The 19,781-nt window shown below is 32.9% G+C and overlaps 1 protein-coding gene across 1 annotated transcript in view; it reads left to right on the plus strand.

Annotated features, from left to right (window-relative positions):
- Nucleotides 1–271: 271 nt before the first annotated feature.
- The window catches only part of LOC142317879 (ubiquitin carboxyl-terminal hydrolase 16/45-like), a 65,031-nt gene continuing 45,521 nt past the window's right edge, over nt 272–19,781 (plus strand). Inside the window, exons 1-4 of the mRNA XM_075354423.1 lie at nt 272–512; nt 7,205–7,305; nt 12,376–12,519; nt 19,424–19,642. Of these exons, the coding sequence (XP_075210538.1) occupies nt 272–512; nt 7,205–7,305; nt 12,376–12,519; nt 19,424–19,642 (705 nt within the window). The remainder of the gene's footprint in view (nt 513–7,204; nt 7,306–12,375; nt 12,520–19,423; nt 19,643–19,781) is intronic.

The raw sequence follows: 19,781 nt of genomic DNA on the forward strand, positions 1-19,781 counted from the left end.
GAAACATGAACATCTTTGTACGCACAACGATGAGAAGTTTTTAGGGAGAAGGAAACAAAGACTGAGGATCAGAGGTGGTTCTGAGTTTGATACTGCAGCCAAACTATATATAGAGGCTAGACGCCACTTGAACAGGGCCATTAAGAGATCAAAAAGGGATCATTGGTTCAAACTCTGTGAGGAATTGGACAATGATCCCTGGGGCCAAGCCTACAAGATAGTTACTAAGAGGTTTGGCAGGCGTTTGCCTGTGTTGAGTGAACGGCAGGCTATGGCACAGTTTGACGAATTATTTCCATGTCCAGCAGAGGCAACTGACATCTTGCCTGAATATGAGCTGAGGAGGTTTACCTCTGCTGAGCTAAGTAACGCTATCGGACAACTCGGTAATAAAAAGAGCCCCGGCACTGATAGAATCCCTGCTGCAATACTCAAAGGCCTTGTAAAACAGCTTGTCTGGGAGATGACTGATATAGCTAATTATGGCTTGGAGAATGATTCATTCCCGCGATGTTGGAGGGAGGCGGTGATGATCAAGGTCTGTCTCGATTTAGACCGCTGAGTCTCTTAAATAACTTGGGAAAAGCGGTAAAGAAGATGCTAGCCAACAGAATTGTATGCGAAATTGAAGAAGGCGTGGGTATAAGCGTCAATCAATTCGGGTTCTGGAAGGGACGGTCCACCGTGTTGGCAGCGAAGAAAGTAACTACTTGGATAGCAGATGTCAGAAGAGGTGCTTGGAGAACAAGAAGGATTCCGTTACTTGTCTCCCAAGACGTTAAGAATGCTTTTGGCTCCATCAAATGGAGCCATATTCACAGTGCATTATTGGCTAAGAACGTAAGCCCATATCTTAGGAGACAGGTGAGGAGAATTGCAACGGATCGACAGATCTGCACAGACAGATCGTGCAGAATTGCAACGCAAAGTGGAGATTTGGAAGTCAACATACACGGTGGAGTTCCCCAGGGCTCCGTTTTGGGCCCGTTATTATGGGTTTTAACTTTTGACGGAATCCTGAATTTGGATTAGCCTGCAGGAGTCGAGGTCATTGCCTATGCAGATGACCTGGTGATCCTTGCGCGAGTGATAGACATGCACTAGAAGTACAAAATAAGGCCAATTTGGCATTACAGATGATAGAAAACTGGCTATGTAATAAAAATTTAGTGCTGAACATTGATAAATGCAAATTTATCACTTTCACTGGAAGAAGGATCATTGATCGGCTGGATATCAGGATCAATGGTGAACCAATAGCAGAAACTGATAAGCTGAAGTACCTAGGCGTCCTTTCAGAGGAACGGTTCCTTCACCGAACATATAAACGAAGTTTGAAACAGGGCTGACAGAATGATAAAATCTTTAAATATCATTATGACGAACCAAAGAGCGCCTAAGCCGTCAAAGAGAAGGGTCATAGCGTCTTCGGTAATATCGTCCGTGCTTTATGCGGTGCCAGTTTGGTGGATTTCAGTGCAAGTAAAGAAAAACCTGGCACGTATGATCAGGGACCATAGGAAACTGTTGCTTGGAGTGATTTCTGCATATAGGACGGTCTCCTATGAGGCTTTGTGTGTGCTCGCTGAAGTCCCACCGATTGATTTATTGGCACTTTTAAGAGTTGAAAGATACCAGGGAGTTGGAATTCACGAATCAAGGCAGCGGCAATGGCAAAGTGGCAGGACCGGTGGAATGAGAATGGCCCTGGAGGTAGAACAAAGAGACTCATCCCCGATATTAAAAGCTGGATATATAGGAAGCATGGGGAAGTGAATTTTCACCTGTCACAATACTTTACAGGGCATGGAAACTTTAATTTTTACTTGCACAGAATCGGTAGAAGAGCATCGACGGAATGTATGTATTGGGCAATCGCGAAGATGATGTTGAGCACACATTTACTGACTGCCATAAATGGAGAGAAGAATTAGTAGACATCGATCTATCATCTGATGGTAACGGCAGATTAATTAATCACATGTTGCAGAGTGAAGATGGAAGAGGGTTGATTCAGCTATTAAGAAAATATTAACGCAGAAAAATGAGGACGAGAGGAGATTGGGGTTCTGATCTTAGTATAGGGAAGGGCGGATAGCCCCAGTGGTGAGGACTGGCATGCTGAGGTGTGCCAGTTTCGATGAGCCACTGGGGACTCCAAGGGTTTTCTTGATTGGAAAGATCAAAGAAAAGACCCGATCGTCACGTCAAGACAATCACGGTATGGCGTAGCGATATATATAGATGGGCATATCAATAGACTCAAAAGAACTGACCGGTGGGTCGACCTGCCATGCCGGACATACAGCCGGTAGGTGGGAAGGCCCATTTGAGTACAACAGGCACTCCCCTGGGTGGCGCAATACCAACCAGTCGGACCGGCCCAGGGGAGGAGAGTCAAAAAAAAAAAAATTTGCAGACCTCACAAACAGTCTATCCTCGGCCTTATTCATGAAGGAGAACTCTACGTCATCTTCTGCATTCGCAACTAACCAGGCTGATTGTTTTCGGTAGGTGTCCCTAACTTAATCATATACTAACGAATTTTAGAGCTATAAGATACGAATGGAAATATTAGCGTTAAAAATTGGTGAGTCGGTCGACGAAATAAATATACCCTTTACATTCAACTAATTGTCGCACGCATTAAAAAAAACTCCCATGACAGTTCCCCTGGTCCGGATAACATTATTTTCAGCATAATTTCAAACCTTCACAATTCGGCCCTTCGTCATCTATTGCGTATATATAATGATTTTTTCTTCGCGCAAGTCACCCCATCAATCTGGTCGGAAGCAATTGTCGTACCAATACTTATACGTGGTAGAAACAAAGCGTGCTCTTCAGACTACCGACCTATCTCCTTGACGAGCGTTTCACCCGAGAAAACAAAATGAATAGTCTTTTCTCGTCTAGGAGACCCTTTCACTCCACAGTCCTTCTCCATTGAGAGAGCCAATTGCTATCTCTCCTGACGTTATATTTTTAGATTCAACAGTTGTCTTACGTGGTTCAACACATAAAACAACTAAACGCGAGATGGTTAAAAATTCTAAATATGCTACGAATCCTTAGAAACACCGAGTGGAGAGCAACCGATCATATATGTTACGTTTTTATTATTCTTTAGTTTGGTCACGTTTGGATTATGGTTGTATCACCTACTCTTCAGTGCGTTATTATTCTTTATGTGCTCGTCATATAAACCTGGCTGGTTTACATCATTGTGTAAACCAGTAAACCACCACTGTTGGTCGATATTCCCGCAGTACACACAATTGCATAAAATTTCACCGTGTTCACAGTTTGTATGTATTAAACAGTCTATTACCTGCTCGTTGATCATTTAATGTGGATGCAAATACTGGATGCTGTACACCACTCTTTTCTTCATCTTGCCACTGGTGCGTTTAGTTTAAGCTTTTTTTTTTTTTTTTACGTCGGAGGAGGGAAAATCTGTAACCAGACACCCAGCAGCCCGTACTACTGGGTGTGAGGGGTTTCTTGCCGAATCAGTTAAGTGAAAGGGCAACTAGCTAAAATAAATACAATTTTTAACATGTCGGATGTTCTTAAGTTAGCTGAAGAGGAATTTCATAAAGTGTCTGAAGCTGAGTGGACCAATGTCTGCGAGCATGTTCTCAACGTAGAAAAAAAGATGAACATTTATATGATGTGCTTGTCGACAATTCTGTGATAAATGTGAATTCAGAATCGGACAAGAGCTCTTTATAATCTACCGACGGCAACTTTGGAATTTGCGAGCTACAACAATAAAGTGAGAAGAAAAAATTATTTAAGTACTTTAAAATAATAATATTAATTGGGATACTAGCTAGTTTTAATTAAATAGCATCGTATGTATATTTTTGGTTGACAGTGTTAACAGTCGGCTTAGTACATGCCAAATGTTTGCTGAATGCTAGTAGTTTTTTGTGCCAACTTACATGTCGAAAGTTCTAACCTTTCATCGTCTGATTGTCATCTGATGGTCGCTCTCGTTTGTTAAAATTTCTGAAATTACCAATCACTTGTTTTATTAATTCTTTTCTAAATATACGTTGTCGCAAATTTCTTTTGCCTTGATTCAAATTGTAAAGTAGAAACGCATTCATAATACCAGTTTCTAACAACCAGAAAAACACTTTCCTCCACCACTTCAATGATTTTCTGGTAAACATGTTTGATGAAATGTAATGGTCAGAAATGTTGACTTCTCCCATCGATTTGTTATATTTACATGCCACTGTTGGTTTTTCTACATTTTGTGTTACTCCATTTTTAATCATACACCTAACTGTTTTGGTGGTGTTGCTGTATAGCATACCCAACATTGTGACGTCATTACAGTCTTTCCAAAAAAAGGAAATATTTATTTTCTTTCCTAAACATGATAATCTCACCTTTTTTTAATTTCACCATATTAATGTTTTTCTTCTTATCTTATCCATTTTTATTATTTCTCCTCCTTGGCCGTACCTGGTCTGGTAAGCCCTTTCTATTTCTCATTATCATTCCAGTTAAGTGTACTTTCATATGAAGTACCTTAGCCAGATCTAAATTGATGTACCATCAATAAGTGAACACATGAAGTCCCTCTATGTAACCATATATTTGTTTTAATTTATTTACAAGATTCAAGACTACACGGGTTATGACAACTAAGTCTTATCCCATGCCAGGATAGCGTTCCATATGATCTGTAGTCACCTTTCCAAAGTACGGTTCTAAGGCACAAATGTACCCTGTACTAGCTTCAGAAAGTACAAATATTTTTATCTCCCCATTTAATTCGCTTGCCCTTTTTGTATAATTTAAACAAAATTTAATTTTTAAAGCTCACTGTGCTATCATCGATACTCATTTTTTTATTAGGTAAATAAAACTCTCTAAATGTTTCATCTAGGTGCAAATCAACATTTCTTACTTCTCCAGAGCTTTGAATTCAGGGATTGATACGTCTTTCCATTTCCACCACATAAATTTTTTCTTTAAAAGAGTATTTTTTTAAATTGTTTTCTTTAGCGTATCTATTAATCATATCTTACAGTATAATATTGTAGGTGCTTTGTTGGATTTATTCACATATGGATTTGTTTCTATCATGTTGTGCTTGTCATACATTGTCTTTTTTTTTGTTTCTATTGAATTTAAGTTCAAATTTTATTTCTTCAGGACATATGTTTTTAACTTAATATTAAAGTTAGAAATAATGGTTTACAAATATTAGACTATCCCATGTGGAGATCGGCAAAGAACTCTACGGAAGAATGATATCATCTGTCTTACATCCAGAAGGTTCTGCATTCAAATTCTGGTCGGGTCTCTTTTTCATGCACTTCAGAATTCATCTCATAAAAACAATAAAGTAGGATGATTGTAATTTGGCCTAAGCTCTATTGCCAGAATGAATGAATAAATAAATAGAATACACTTTTTTTCTTAATATGACAGTAAATTAGAGATTATCTTGTGAAGGGATAATAAAAATTAAACAGTTTTGATCCAATTTGAAAATTAATATAAAATCTTGGTCTCTGCATTGTATTATTGTTAAATTACTGGAAAGAATTTTTTCTTACTATCCAAAAAATTTCTTAAATGTTAAATTACATAATAAACACATTTCTGACTTTGTAAATAAGCAAGTGTTCTTGATGATTTTAAAAAAGAAAAAGCAGCAAGAACAAAAAAACTCTGCTATAGATGCAGAAAGGGTTAAAGTATGAATTTCTATGGCAATATTTTAGGAGCTCATTCTATAGCTAAAAATAGGAAAAAAGTTCATATAAACATAAGCTGAAAACGCTTCATTAGGGAGTTATGGCTAGCAATAGATTTCACCTGGATTTCGATTCCCCTGGGGAAATGAAAACTTCACACAAAAATTGGGGATAAAAAATAACACATTTTTAGGTTTAATGTAAGAAAACTTTGTTAAATAGTTAAGTTGTATTTTTCTTCGATTTAAAATGAAGAAAATTTAATTCTGAAAAGATTCATGTAAATTACTTAAGAAAAAATTCAATAATAACAAAATATAGTTCCGAGACCTGTTACATACAAAACTTACCTCTAAATTTACCCCTTAATTTGGGTTTCAAGAATTACAGTCGCTTAATTTTACCAAAAAAAACTTGATTTAAACCACTATGTGTTTATCCTGATTGTACTATTCTGTACATCAATTTTTTGTGTATTGTGTAAAAACAGCAGTGTATATTTTAATGAAACTTGGATGAAAAGTAATTCTTAACCATGACTGAAATTCATTCTATCTTTTAATTAAATTATTTGTTGGAGGCCATTCTCCTGTTAAAAAAAAAAAGTTTAATCCTTCAGAATGCATTTAAGAGCAGATATACAAATTCAAAAACAAAGCACATGAAGATGCAGTAACTGTAGAACCATTTAATTTTTTAAGTATCATCTTCTTTAGATACTGTATTTGCCATCTACTATTCAATGTTTTATTTTACATAATTAAAATTCATTATGATTAATTTATTACAGGGGTTGGTGAGTTTTTTAATGTAAACATTTTCAGTTGTAGCCAAATGTAAAATTTTCCAAAAAAAATTGGTTATTTTCAAAAGTGGTTTGGGTTTGGTTAAATTTTTGGCACTTACAAGAATAATATTTGAAGGTGCTGTGCCTAGGAAAATTTATTGGGAATTTTTCCCAATTTTTATTGGGAATTAATCAAAGTTATGCTTTATTAAAAATTCACAGCCTGAATATATTTTCTTATGAAAATAAAATGTGTAAAGATTATGGAAAAATCATATTTGTTTAAACTTTTTTCTGATAATCATATTTGTTGGCTTTAATAATAGTAAAGATTTTTTTGAGTTAGATGTCTGTATATGCGAATGTTTATGTGGTTAGTGTTGAATATTTAATTTTTAATAATAAATTGAAATTTTTGTATTTATTCTGGAACAAGTGCTTAATAGGAAGAATGTGTAATGAAAAAGTTTAAGAAAGACCAGTAATAAAGAAAGTGAATGTGGTGCAAGTAAAATTGTCTACAATACTTTTTTATTTTGTAATATAAATTCTTTGATTATCAGTAACCAATGTAATTCTTGTATTGGGTCTAAATTGTGTAAGGATTGATAGGTACAGGAATATTTATTTTTCACATTGTATATTATACTGTATTGGGTTTTGTTAATTTATTTTATATTTTTGTGTCATATAGGTTCTTCACCAAATGGATCACCAGTGAACAGTACAGTAAAAGCTAGTTTTGTTGCAGCTCCTGCTTATAAACAATTTTCTACCTCAGGTGTTAAAGTTAAGGTAATTAATTATTATGGTCATAAGTCTGCTGTTACATTTTATAGCTAGTTTGTTATGTACTTAGTTAAAAAACTAGCTAAGTTAATTTTCTTTTTAACATTTGCAGACTTTAGAATTTGTGATAGTTTAAGAAATTCCTCTAAATCAGAGAAATTGTAGTTCTTAGTTAAGATTTTTAAAAATTTTGTATGAAGAAAAATATTGTTTAAGTTGATGTACATAATCCACTAGTTAGAAATTCGTATACTTGTTTTAATGCTGTACGAACCAGATTCAAATGTTTCAGCAAAGTTACTTTTTAGGTAAATATGAAAATCCTTTTGCCATTTTATTCTGGTAATTTGAGGTTGAATTACTAGCATTATTCTAATAAAGGTCAGTCTTTACCCGGCCAAGATGTATATCTGATATCTACCATCCTCACCTAATCGGGAAGTTAAAGTGCCTATATTTTTAGATTTCACTTTACAAGTTAAGGTATAAAATTGATTATCAGTATTAATAAATAACAATTTAATAGAGTAATAAAATGTAACACACTAATCAAGAATTCATATAATTAGTTTTCATATTATTTACTGTTATTAATTCTGTAATAATCATATTCAAAAAATAAATAAAAAAAATAGACTTTTAAACTGTTCACATTTGCGTTTGATATAGGTCAGTTAGTTAAGTCATATTTTCTGGTCTGAGCAGTCACTTGCCCTTAGAATGTAAAATAATTACAATCTACGTAACAGTTTAAATAAATTTCCCAATCTATAAACCATTAGGAGGTTTTACATTTTATTTTTGAATTTAAATTACCACTTTTTACACTAATTTGTTCAATAAAACATTGCTTGAACGTTAGATTTCTTTTACCAACTTGCAAAATACACTTGTTCTTGTTTAATCTTTAAAAAAAATTAGGGTTGTTTATTGTATTTATTCTTTCTTATCCTAATTACATTGATAAACATAATTTTTGTTTCCTAACATGCGATACATGATTTTAATCTGTCTTTTGATGCTGAAAACGATTATGAACTCAGAATCTTTCTATTGCCCACCATTTTTGAAAAATTTTTAAATTCTATTTAAATGATTTTTTTCATTTTTCAACATATAGTTAACATTTTAAGCTCCTATATTGTACTTTGTTAGCTCATTTTTTACTGTTTAACTTTGTTAATATAATTTGTAAGCTATAAATAAACGATACTAGACAAAGAGTTAAATCATATCATAGACACATATTATGACATCATATCCAATACTGAAGAGTGAGTCTTCATGGTCAAGATTAATCATGTCTGTGCAGGTCAAAACATGTAACTGAAAACACAGCTGTGTTGTTTGTATTAAGCACTGGATATAGGAATGAATTAATTTTTTCAGTCTTATTGCTGTCTTAAGTTTGTTAACAGTGCAGTGTCATGTCTCGAAATTGTGTAAATGATGTTGATGCCTTTTGTTATGTATGTGGTGAGTTTACCGTAAAATCAAATAGAAAAAACATTACACCTTTAAATAAAAAAGCATATCACTTGTACTTTCAGTGTAAAATTGATTATCAGGATAAGACGTGGGCTTCTCATATAGTATGCAATAATTGTTCTATATATTGAACAGGATGGCTGAAAGGTACATGGAAGGCTTTGCAATCTGGTGTACCTGTGGTTTGGCATGAACTAAAGGATCATGTAACTGATTGTTACTTTTGTATAACAAGTGGGTCTTGAATTTCTAAAAAATCTAAACATACTGTAAAATATCATTAATTGCAATCTGTCCTATACCTCACGGTGAAATTATTCCAGTTTTGAGCCACCTGTGAATGTATGTTTCGAAAGCAGTGATGAAAAATCTTGCAGTATTTTGATTTTGATTTTGAATTGTCTTCCGATAAGCCACATTTTATATCGCGAGGTGAATTAAATGACTTGGTTAGGGATTTAAATTTATCAAAAAATCAAGCTTAACTGTTAGGATTTACTTCAAAAAATACAAACATTTTGGGCTTTCAAATCCGACAAAAAGAACTTTCTCAGTACGTTATTGCTGAAAATAATTTTGTCTGTTGCATAAATATTGATGAGCTTATGTTGCACTTAAGACAAATTTATAAACCTGAGGACTGGCACTTTTTCATAGATTCGTCCAAGTGTAGTTTAAAAGTGGTTCTACTATACAACGGTAACAAATATCCTTCGATACCAATCGCTTATGGTATTAATTTGAAAAAGACATGATGTGATGAAAGACGTTCTTGAAAAAATAAATTATAAAAAACAGATGGAACATATGTGATGATTTGAAAATTATAGCTATTTTGTTAGGCATGCAGTTATGCTATACTAAGTACCTGTGTTTTCTTTGCGAATGGGACAGCTGAGCTAGGGATAAACACTATGTTACCAAAGAGTGGAAGAAATGAGACAACTTAAAACTCCAAATGGGAAAAGTATTATTATTCATGAGCCCTTAGTTGAACCCAAAAAAATAGTTTTACCCCATCCATATCAAGCTAGGACAAATGAAAAATTTTGTAAAAGCAATGAAGAAGGATAGTCCTGGATTTTTGTGCATCAGGCAGAAATTTCCAAATGTAAGCGAAGGAAAAATTAAAGAAGGAATATTTGTTGGTCCTCAAATAAGCGAGCTGGTCAATGATGATGTGTTTAACTCGAATGTTAAATAATGTAGAAAGTACAGCTTGGGCTTCATTTGAAGATGTTTTCAAAAGTTTCTCGGCAAACAAAAATCTGACAATTACCACAACATTGTTAATCAACTTCTTACTTCATACAGAGCTGTGGGATGTAGTGTGTCTTTGAGAATACATTTCCTCTTAATCATATCTGGATTTTTACCTGGGCAACTTCAGAGATGTAAGTGACGAACACGGTGAATGTTTCCACAAAGACATTTCAGTGATAGAAAGCCGCTCTAAAGGGAAATGGAATACTATCATGCTAGCCGATTACTGTTGGACATTAATTTGGGATGTGCCTGAGGCTATTTATAAAAGAAAAATCATCAGTGAAATCATTCTTAACACTTGTATGGCCATGCAAAATTATAAATTTTACAGATTTTAACTATATTTTCCCTCAATTTTTGTTTAAGTGTAATTTATTTAAAACAAGGGTGATAGAAAAATAGTATTTACAAATCTTTAATGTATGCAAAAAACAATTCAAGTAGTGTTATCACACTTAGAGAAACATTAAAAATTTTCTTTTGTCATAACAGTGTTATTAACTCCATTATAAGTATTATTGTTCTGTGTGTAACGTAAATTTCTTAACAATTCTAAATGATTTTTGAGTTTAGTAAATTTTTTTTTTATTTTGACGATGATACTTTAACAAGCTTAAAATTATAAATGTAAAAAACAATTTTAAAATACTTAGGTTGTTGACAGTAATAGTGCTAAAAATAGGTAACAAAAATTAAAACAATTTTATATTTACAAATTTAAATCTGTACTAAAATATAAATTTAAAAGCGATGATTTGAAATATATATTTTTCAATAACCATGGACTGTATCCACAAGTGAATTATAAAATTTGTTGGTCTTTTTAATAAGAAGGATAATAAAAATTTTCAGCTTTTTGATCATTTTTTACTTAGTGGAAACCAGCATTATAATTTTTTTTCTATTTGCCTCTTATTTTCTACTGTATTTATAGTGTCCATTTTTCATTTCCTTCTAGAATGTAAGAGCTTGTATTTTTTATTTGAAACTAAAAAAAAACTTAGATCTCCTAATTAAAGATAAGATTTTTGACATTGTGACATGTCCCCGATGGTTCACTGCTACATTAAAGTTGAATATTTTTCATCAGTTAAAGCCATTAAATATATCTATTAATAACAACAGCTCTGACTGAGTGGTTTTGGGTAAAAATGATGAAATCTTAACTAATCAAACCAGTAGATATGTAAGCATAGACAGATCTGTTTGGAGGTACTTTATTTGACATATATGAAAAATATCTCATTACAGTATTTCTGTTTGTTCACCTTGATACTGGAGAAAGAATTTCTTTTAATTAAGAGAACGTTACAGAAAAAATGTCAAAAACCTCCTAAAATGACAAGATTTTTTTATTTGTGTAGATTCTTTTGTGTTAAAAAGACCTTTCTACTATGAAATTTTATCGTATTGTACATCAAATGGTAAACACTAAAATAGAAGGATTAGAGGAGTTGCTGTGTAGGGTTTTTGACGCAAAAAAGGATTCTTCTATAGATAAAGTTTTTACATTTTATTCTAACAACTATGAATTTTTCATTTAAGAATGTTATTACACAATGTTCTGGGACCAGTGTCTTTCAGGTATTTAAAAACAGTTAATGGTTTCATACAAAACCTTCCAAGCAGCTTGTGAGACCCTTATTACAAAAATAGCTTATTACAAAATGATCAGGACTGGGATGATTTGTAATAAGTCAGCAGTTTGCAGATCTCCAGCCCTTTTAAGAGATCTTTTTGCCATATTCTTATTAAACTGTGAAATTTGCAATCCAAAAAATTTGTGGGATAGATGTAAAGATATCTTATGACTTAAAGAAAATGAATAAAACACTATCCTGAATGACCAGCTTTTTTCTTTGATGAAAGTCGTATTGGAACATTGAGACAAATACAAAGTAAATTTAAAGCTTTGTCAAATAAATCGCTGTTCAATATTGATCTGTCATCTGTAAGTAATGATGTTGACATCAAAAGTAAAAATATTCTCTGTGAAATCCCAAACATTATTATTGAGCAAGCATTAAAAATCTTGAGTCACTTTTAACCGAAGCCAACACGCAATACACGATTTTGCTTTCAACTGTTAACCAGAATGATTTATCTGTTTTATTTTGTAATGCACCAGGCACCATTAAAACATTTTTAATTAACCTACTTCTTTCAGAATTTGGTATGAAAAAATACATTAGAAACAGCTACCTTATTACAAGGAGGAAGGATAGCTCACCAGTGTTCAAATTACCATTAAAATTCTCAAAAAATAAATATATATAATAAATTTTGTCAGTCTTTTTTTCTAATTTAAATGCTTTATTTCAGGGTCTAACAAATTTAGGAAATACTTGTTTCTTCAATTCTGTGCTACAGTGTTTAGCTCAAACTCCTGGGTTAATTACATTATTACATGAAATGCAAGAACCAGGCCAAATATTCTCATTATCTTTGAAAAATGGTGAATCATTTGTAAGTAGATATGTAACTTTAAGAAAAATTTTATTACATCAGGTTTTTTATACTGCATGATTTTTTTTTACTTCTTTTTGTGTGAAAAATACCTATTTGAAATTGGTTTTCCCCCTGTTTTAGCTTTTTTTCTATTCCATAAAGAAACATTTCACAGGCACTTCATTATTGTTCTTGTGATTTGTTGGTGGGTCATTGTGTATGATATTCTTAAAGGGAATTACAAACATTTAAATTGAAATGGAAGATTGGTTGAAATTATTGTAATCCTTGGAATGAAAACATCTTCTCCTATATTTTTTCCAGTAAGAAATATTGCTTCTACAATATTTCTTGATAAATTTTTGATATATAATCTAGAGACATTGTAAAGTTTCGGTGGCTTCTGATTCCACAAGACTATAACAGTAGTTACTATCTTTAGTTCTAGGTGATGTGGTGGCATTCCGTTGATGTAGATGAAATTCAAAAACTCTGTTGGATACTGGACTGATTCATCTTGCTCCATTACAGTATCCATAGAAAGAAAAATCTTTGATGGTCTCGGAATGAGTTTCATAAATATTAGAATTTATAATGTTACGTCTTCATTGTCAGGTGACAAAAGTACCTTTCTCGAACTTAATGTACTTAATTAATAACTTCTGTCTAAAGTTGTGAACTCTTCAGACACACATTAATTTCATCAGCTGCTGTTGATTTTGGTATAACAGGAAGGGTTTTTCGGAAATTCCTGCAGGTGAGAATATTTTCCCTCCAAAAAGAGATGTATTTTTGAAAATCCTGTAATGTAATTGCTTCTAAAGCTTTCTGATGATACATTGTGCATTCATCCAAAACAATGAGATAACATTTATTCAATTACTTTGCTCTTCCTGATAATTTAGAAATACTGCATGTAACATTTTCTATATGGTCAATTCAAGTGGCAACTTTAAAGCTGAATGTGCTATTCGACCTCCCTCCAGTAGTGTAGCGGAAAATTCCAGATGATACAATAGCTATTGCAATTCCTTTCCTGATTCTTAATTCAGCCAAGATTAAGTTGATAAGAAATGTTTTACCAGTTGCACCAGGACATCCAAAAAAAAACATAGATCCATTTGATTTTGTTGTGACATTAAAAACTTTGTTAAAAACAAAGTTGTATGGTTGTTAGTTTTTCCTTGTTCTCCGAAAGGAATCTTCTTAGTTCGTTTTCATTGTGACTTGTTTCCTTGTCAAACTCCAGTTCAATCACATGGAGAAAGCACCATGTTGAGATGGTTGAAGTCCTAATTCGGATAATGTTTTAGAGTCAGTATCAGTGCAAACATTTTTCAACAAAATAAATCCACGATTGTAAATTTCGCTGTCAAAAACTGCATCTGGATTAAAAATTTTTTTTCATGTAGAACATCTTCTGAAACCTCATCCTTAAATTGATTCTGTAGTGATTATAGTTGGTGCACAACAAATTAATATAATTGCAAGTAACTGTTGAAATTGAGAAGGTGATATTGTAAGAATTGCATCAATCATTGTCTCTTTCCATTGATTATCATTTTCTAAAAGTCCCAGTTTAAAGTAAGCCTCTTGAAATGTGCAACAAATTCTCATGTTTATAGTACATAAGTCTGCACATCTTTCAGGTCCTTAAATATGATGAAGAGGCATCCTCAAATAAAAACACTTTGACTCGGATGTACGGTGTAAATATGTGACATAGTGTTTGATGAAAAATTTGGAAATCCAGGTACCAGTGTTCCTCTATGGTGTCAAACAGATTTTTTCTTTGAATTGTCCCATGTATAATATGTGGGTATGTAGCAATATAATAGAGTTTTTGTGAAATTGTCATTCTAGCATAGTTTAAAGAAAGCAGTAAGTATTGAATCTGACAGTTTTTCTAAAATGTGGTAAATATTATAAGATGAAAAGTAAATGCTTTGACCATTTTCAACGTGATCACGGTTTACCGCTGGATATCTTTCATGAATGGCAAATCCAAAAATTTGCCAAAAAACTACATTGGAGCTTATATAACATCCCATCTGATATTGAAGCACTTCATCATGTGGGTTTTTATTATGTATTTGAAGAACAGCCATATCGCTAGCTTTGTTCACGTTATTTGCAGATACATTTGATTGATCTCACTGAGTTGCATGTTGATGTAAGCATTAAACATCTTTGATAATAATGGATTATATGATATGATCCATTTATTGTCTAAAATCCAATTTTGATAAACATTGCTGATTCGGGTATATAGTTTGGCTGTAAATCCTGCGTTGTTAGGACAGCGTCGACAATATAACGGATAACCACATGCTCCTGTTTTTGTTGAATTTAAAAACATTTGCGGGAAGTGCTCGTTACAGCTGTTATTCTTCATGCATGGCGAATTTGGATTTAGCTGACCGTACGGTCCGTGCACCATATGCTTTGATACTATATCAAATAATTCAGGATCTATGTTGCTATCAGGTAGCTCTCTGAAATAATCAAATCAATGTCGTTGAGATGAACCTTTTCCTTTAACCAAATTAGGATATGCGCATGAGGCAAACCTGGCTTCTGCCATTCTACAGAGTACATCCCAACATACAAAATCTGAAAAAATTCCATGGTGAACAATAACATCCATCAATTTTGAAAGCTTTTGTTCTATATAGTCAATTCAAGTGGCAACTTTAAAGCTGAATGTGCTATTTGACCTCCCTCCAGTAGTGTAGCAGAAATTCTGGATGATATAATAACTATTGTGATTCCTTTCCTGATTTTTATTTCAGCCAAGATTAAGTTGATAAGAAATATTTTCACTCTGGAAATAATATGGTGATCAGAAGCTTGCTCGTTACCTTTCAAAAGAATTTCAATTTTTGGCCATTTTGGGTAGCATGTAAAGGTAATAAATAGATTTGGATGTCTGTGGTTTTGAACATAAGTCATTGCATCCTGCGTATATGTGTGCATGTGTTGTGGACTGCCTGTAAATGATAATTGTAAATAACACCTTTTTACCTGTATCTTGAACTGGAACATCTTATTGTGTCGCATCTTGAAGGTGAATGTAGGTGTGTCTTCACATTGCAAACATTTTTGATTTAGTTTGATGTGCAATAGTCATTCACTTTTGACTTTTGTGTATATATCTACGACAAATTGATTTAATTGTTGTCTATATTTTAAAATGTAGTTGTCATGGTTAGTCCTTATCATTAAGTGGGAGCAATAGAATGATTGAAATGATATTTTCTTTGTTGTCAGTATTCCAGTGGTAAGGGTTGCTTTCAATATAATTGACGTGGTATCTGTCAGACCTGTTCCTAAAAATTAATGGGTATTGAAAGCAGTCATATGATCTGTGTGCGTTTCTGAAATTCGATATAAAGTTCTATCTCATCAGTGTGTCTAGATGTACATTCATTTCCAGTTGTTACTATCACAGTTTCATCTTTGTTGTGGCATTGAACTTTCTTTCATGTCCCGCAGTAAGTGTCTTATCTGGCTGAATAAGTACTTTGAATCGGACATGATTTGTTCCAGAGCTGACTGATGATGATGTGAAGAAAAGATTACAAGCAGATTATTATTTCTCTGTTGAGGTATGACGTCATGTCTTTTTGAGGCTTGTAATTCGGGGTCTCCAATAAAGTAATCTGTAAAAAGTTTGGATTTTCACCACTTGTAGGTAAAAAGGATCCCATCTGATGATAAATTTTTCCTTGAATGTGAAATGTTGATTGGAATTCTATTGGCAATTGATTTTTTGCACCGAAAGATGTCATTTGAAAGCATGAATTGTACTTTCTGATATTGCTTAAAAATTAATTTCAATGAGCATCAGTTCCAAATAATGATTTAAGTGGTTGTGGAGGCTTCTCAAGAGTTTGTAAAATGACCTTTCCTTTGTTGGCATAAATTCTTTCCAATTCATTTATGTATTGAAGAGCTTGACAGTAATCGCGAATGTTGACTATTAATCCAATTTTTATTTTCAGGTCATACCTGAAATAGTAATTACCTGTAATAGTAATTAAATGCACCTTTAAAAAGGTTTTTACTTGTTTTTTTCTATGCACTTGCTGGGCACATGTGTGAAGCCGATCTTCCATCCTCTTTTTCTGAAGTTTCCTGATCTAAACATAATCTTTTAGCAGCTGTTCTGCTGCTATGATAACCAATTGAACTTCTTGGCATTCTAAGAAAAGTGTCAAAAGCAATTCAGTATTTTGCCATTAACTAAAGACAATCATACTCATGCCGGAATAAAGAGCAGTGGAACTTAATTCATAACTTATTATAATGAGAAATGCTGGTATTCAAAATTTTAGATAAAAGAAATTGTTTTGACAGGATCGACCATTTTGTTTTATTTTTAACAATCTGTTTATTGTAACGCATTATATGAGACCACACAGATAAATGTTAGGAACTTGGTTGATAAATTTTATACAATTTATATATATATTTAAAAATTTCATTTAATTTTCAACAGAAAAGTTGATAAATTTAAACAAACTTTACTTATATAGCATTTACTATTATTACTATTTTATAATGTTATTATGTAACTTTATAAAGCCTTATAATGCTTTAGTAGATGCCCTTGTGAAAGAGACATAAAAAATGACAATTTGTAAAAAGATTCATTTTTTTAATACAAAATTTCTTACTTTTTTTAATGTTTAAACTATAATCTCTCTATAAAAAAGTGATAGTGGATGGGTTTGTTTGTTTGTCATATATGCTCACATTTTTATTTTAGTTGCTATTAGTGCAGAGCAGTCCAATGATGTTGCACCTGGTGGCTGCACATGGCTCTCACCAGAAGTAGTTCGTTGTCAGTCAATTTACAGATTACTTAATTTAATTTCTAAGCATAGATTATTTTTATTTTTTTAGCCAGGAATATAATCAAATTAATCAAAACTTATATTGACTTATGTACTCGTAGCCCTGAATATTGACTCTTTAAAATTTTAATTTTAGATGTTAAGTAATGCAACTGCTAGGCAATGACAAACATATAGAAGATAATATATATATATATATATATATATATATATATATTATATATATATATATATTGATATTACAAAATGGTGAAAAAGGGGGTATTTTTTACCTTTTTTAGTTGTAACTTTTGAATTTTGTTTTAAAACGATCCTGAAGGTGTGGATATGGGCCCTGTAATGTTTTGTTAATGTATGTTTAGTTTTGCAGCTGCAAAATGGTTACAGACAGAATTGGTATAATTTGTTATATATACAGATTACATAGTAATATTTGAAAAGATAAATATCGTAACAACCGCAAATTGTAAATTTTCAAAATACTGGTTCTTATGTCTCCTTTTTCAAAATGTAACATCCTTTTGTAACTTTTATTAGTATGCAACCTGGTAGTAGATTATAGATTGCAACCTGGTAGTAGATTTGCACTATTAAAATCATAGCCTGTTTTGTATGGTGGTGGTATTATATAATTTTGTTTCTTTCTGTAACTTTAAATTATTATCCTTGATTTTATTGTTTAGATTTAAGACTTGTATTTTGTTACATAAAATGTTGTTCAATGACTAGAAATCTAGTAAAGTATAGTGTAAGGGCTAATAACATGTTAAGAGGTTGAATCAAATATGAACAGTAATTTTTTTTTATAAATTTATTGATTAATAACGTACACAGTTCATACCTTCATCTTTTCTATATATAATCTCCTGCACAATCTACTTACTTTTACCAGCGATTTGGAAGCTTGAATATTCCTTGTTCATAAAAAGTTTGAGAAGTTGTCAACCAATTGCACACATGCTCCTTGACGTCTTCATTGATTTTGAATCATTCCCTTTCAAGCGATTCTTTCAAGGGCATGAACAAAAAATAGTCACAGGGGGACAAATCTGGACTATAGGGAGGGTGTTTGAGGATTTCCCAGTGCATTTTTTAACTTATCCTTTCTCAAAATTGTGATACACGGCTTGGCGTTGTCATGGAGGAGGATGACATCTATGATGGGCATATTCTGTCTTTTGTTTTGGTAGGTGGCTTTAGTTGACTGTAGCAGCTGACAATAGTAAGCCGCATTCTCTGTTTATTGACTCTTGAGAAAATCAATGAGTAAAACCCCCCTTGAGTAAAAAAAATTGTTGCAAGAACTTTTCCTGCTGACAGACAGGTTTTGGCCTTCACTGGGCAGGTCTCATCCTCCTTTATCACACCTTGCCATTTTTGACTTGAAGGGTAATGATGGACCCATGTCTCATCACATGTGACGATGCACCTTAAAGATCATCCCCTTGCTAAAATCATTTCAGAAGTCTCTTGTTGATCTCCAATCTGACCTGTTTTTTATTTTCAGTCAACAACCTTGGAATCCATCGAGCACTAATTTTTCTAAAGCGAAGATGATCAGTGATAATGGATTGAGCACTCCTATAGCTGATACCCATTTCTGACACAATTTCTTCAGCAGTGAACTTCGATAAGCTCTCTAACAGCATGGATGTTGTCAGCTGCGAAACTTGACCTTGGACATCGTCATTACGTTTGTTTTCGACATTTTTTATTGTCTGACCCAGGTATACACTAAGTTTTAGGACAGTATAGCATCCCCAAACTGTACTTTTAAACGAGTTAAAATTTCCACAGGTTTAGCACCTTCATTAGTTAAAAACTTTATGATTATACGTTATGCAACAGATGACTGAACCTCTTGCTAACTCATGGCTTATTGAGAATAGAGCGGAGGAGCTAACCAAGCTGGTTTCCCCTCTCTAACACACTGAACATTAACCCCCTACTCCACTATCCAACTTGAAATTGCTTGCTGCATAGAATAGCAAAATTACCGTTTTAATTTGACTTGCCCTCATATTATTACTTTTTACTGAAGGTTTAATGTATTTATTTTTCAGAGTGGTGAATTGGAAAAAGGTGGCCCAGTCAGTGAGTGCTTATTAGAATTACTCATTGATATGACAAAACCAGATAGTAATGGTAATAAAGTATTAGTACCTAGAAAACTTTTGACTGCCCTTCGCAGAAAATGTCCACAGTTTGAAGGTGGTGACCAGCATGATGCACATGAGCTTTTAAGACATCTGCTTGACATTGTCCGCACTGAAGATTTAAGGGTTAGTGTTGTATTTCATCATTATTTTTTAAAGATACTAAAAAGGGATGTTCAAGTTCCTTTACACAATAGATTCCTAGTGTTCTCTTTTCATTAGAAAAAATAGAAATACAAAAATTATAAGAGAATTTCACTTTTCT

The sequence above is a fragment of the Lycorma delicatula genome, chromosome 1 (assembly GCF_047948215.1).
Source record: "Lycorma delicatula isolate Av1 chromosome 1, ASM4794821v1, whole genome shotgun sequence".
NCBI classification, from domain to species: domain Eukaryota; kingdom Metazoa; phylum Arthropoda; class Insecta; order Hemiptera; family Fulgoridae; genus Lycorma; species Lycorma delicatula.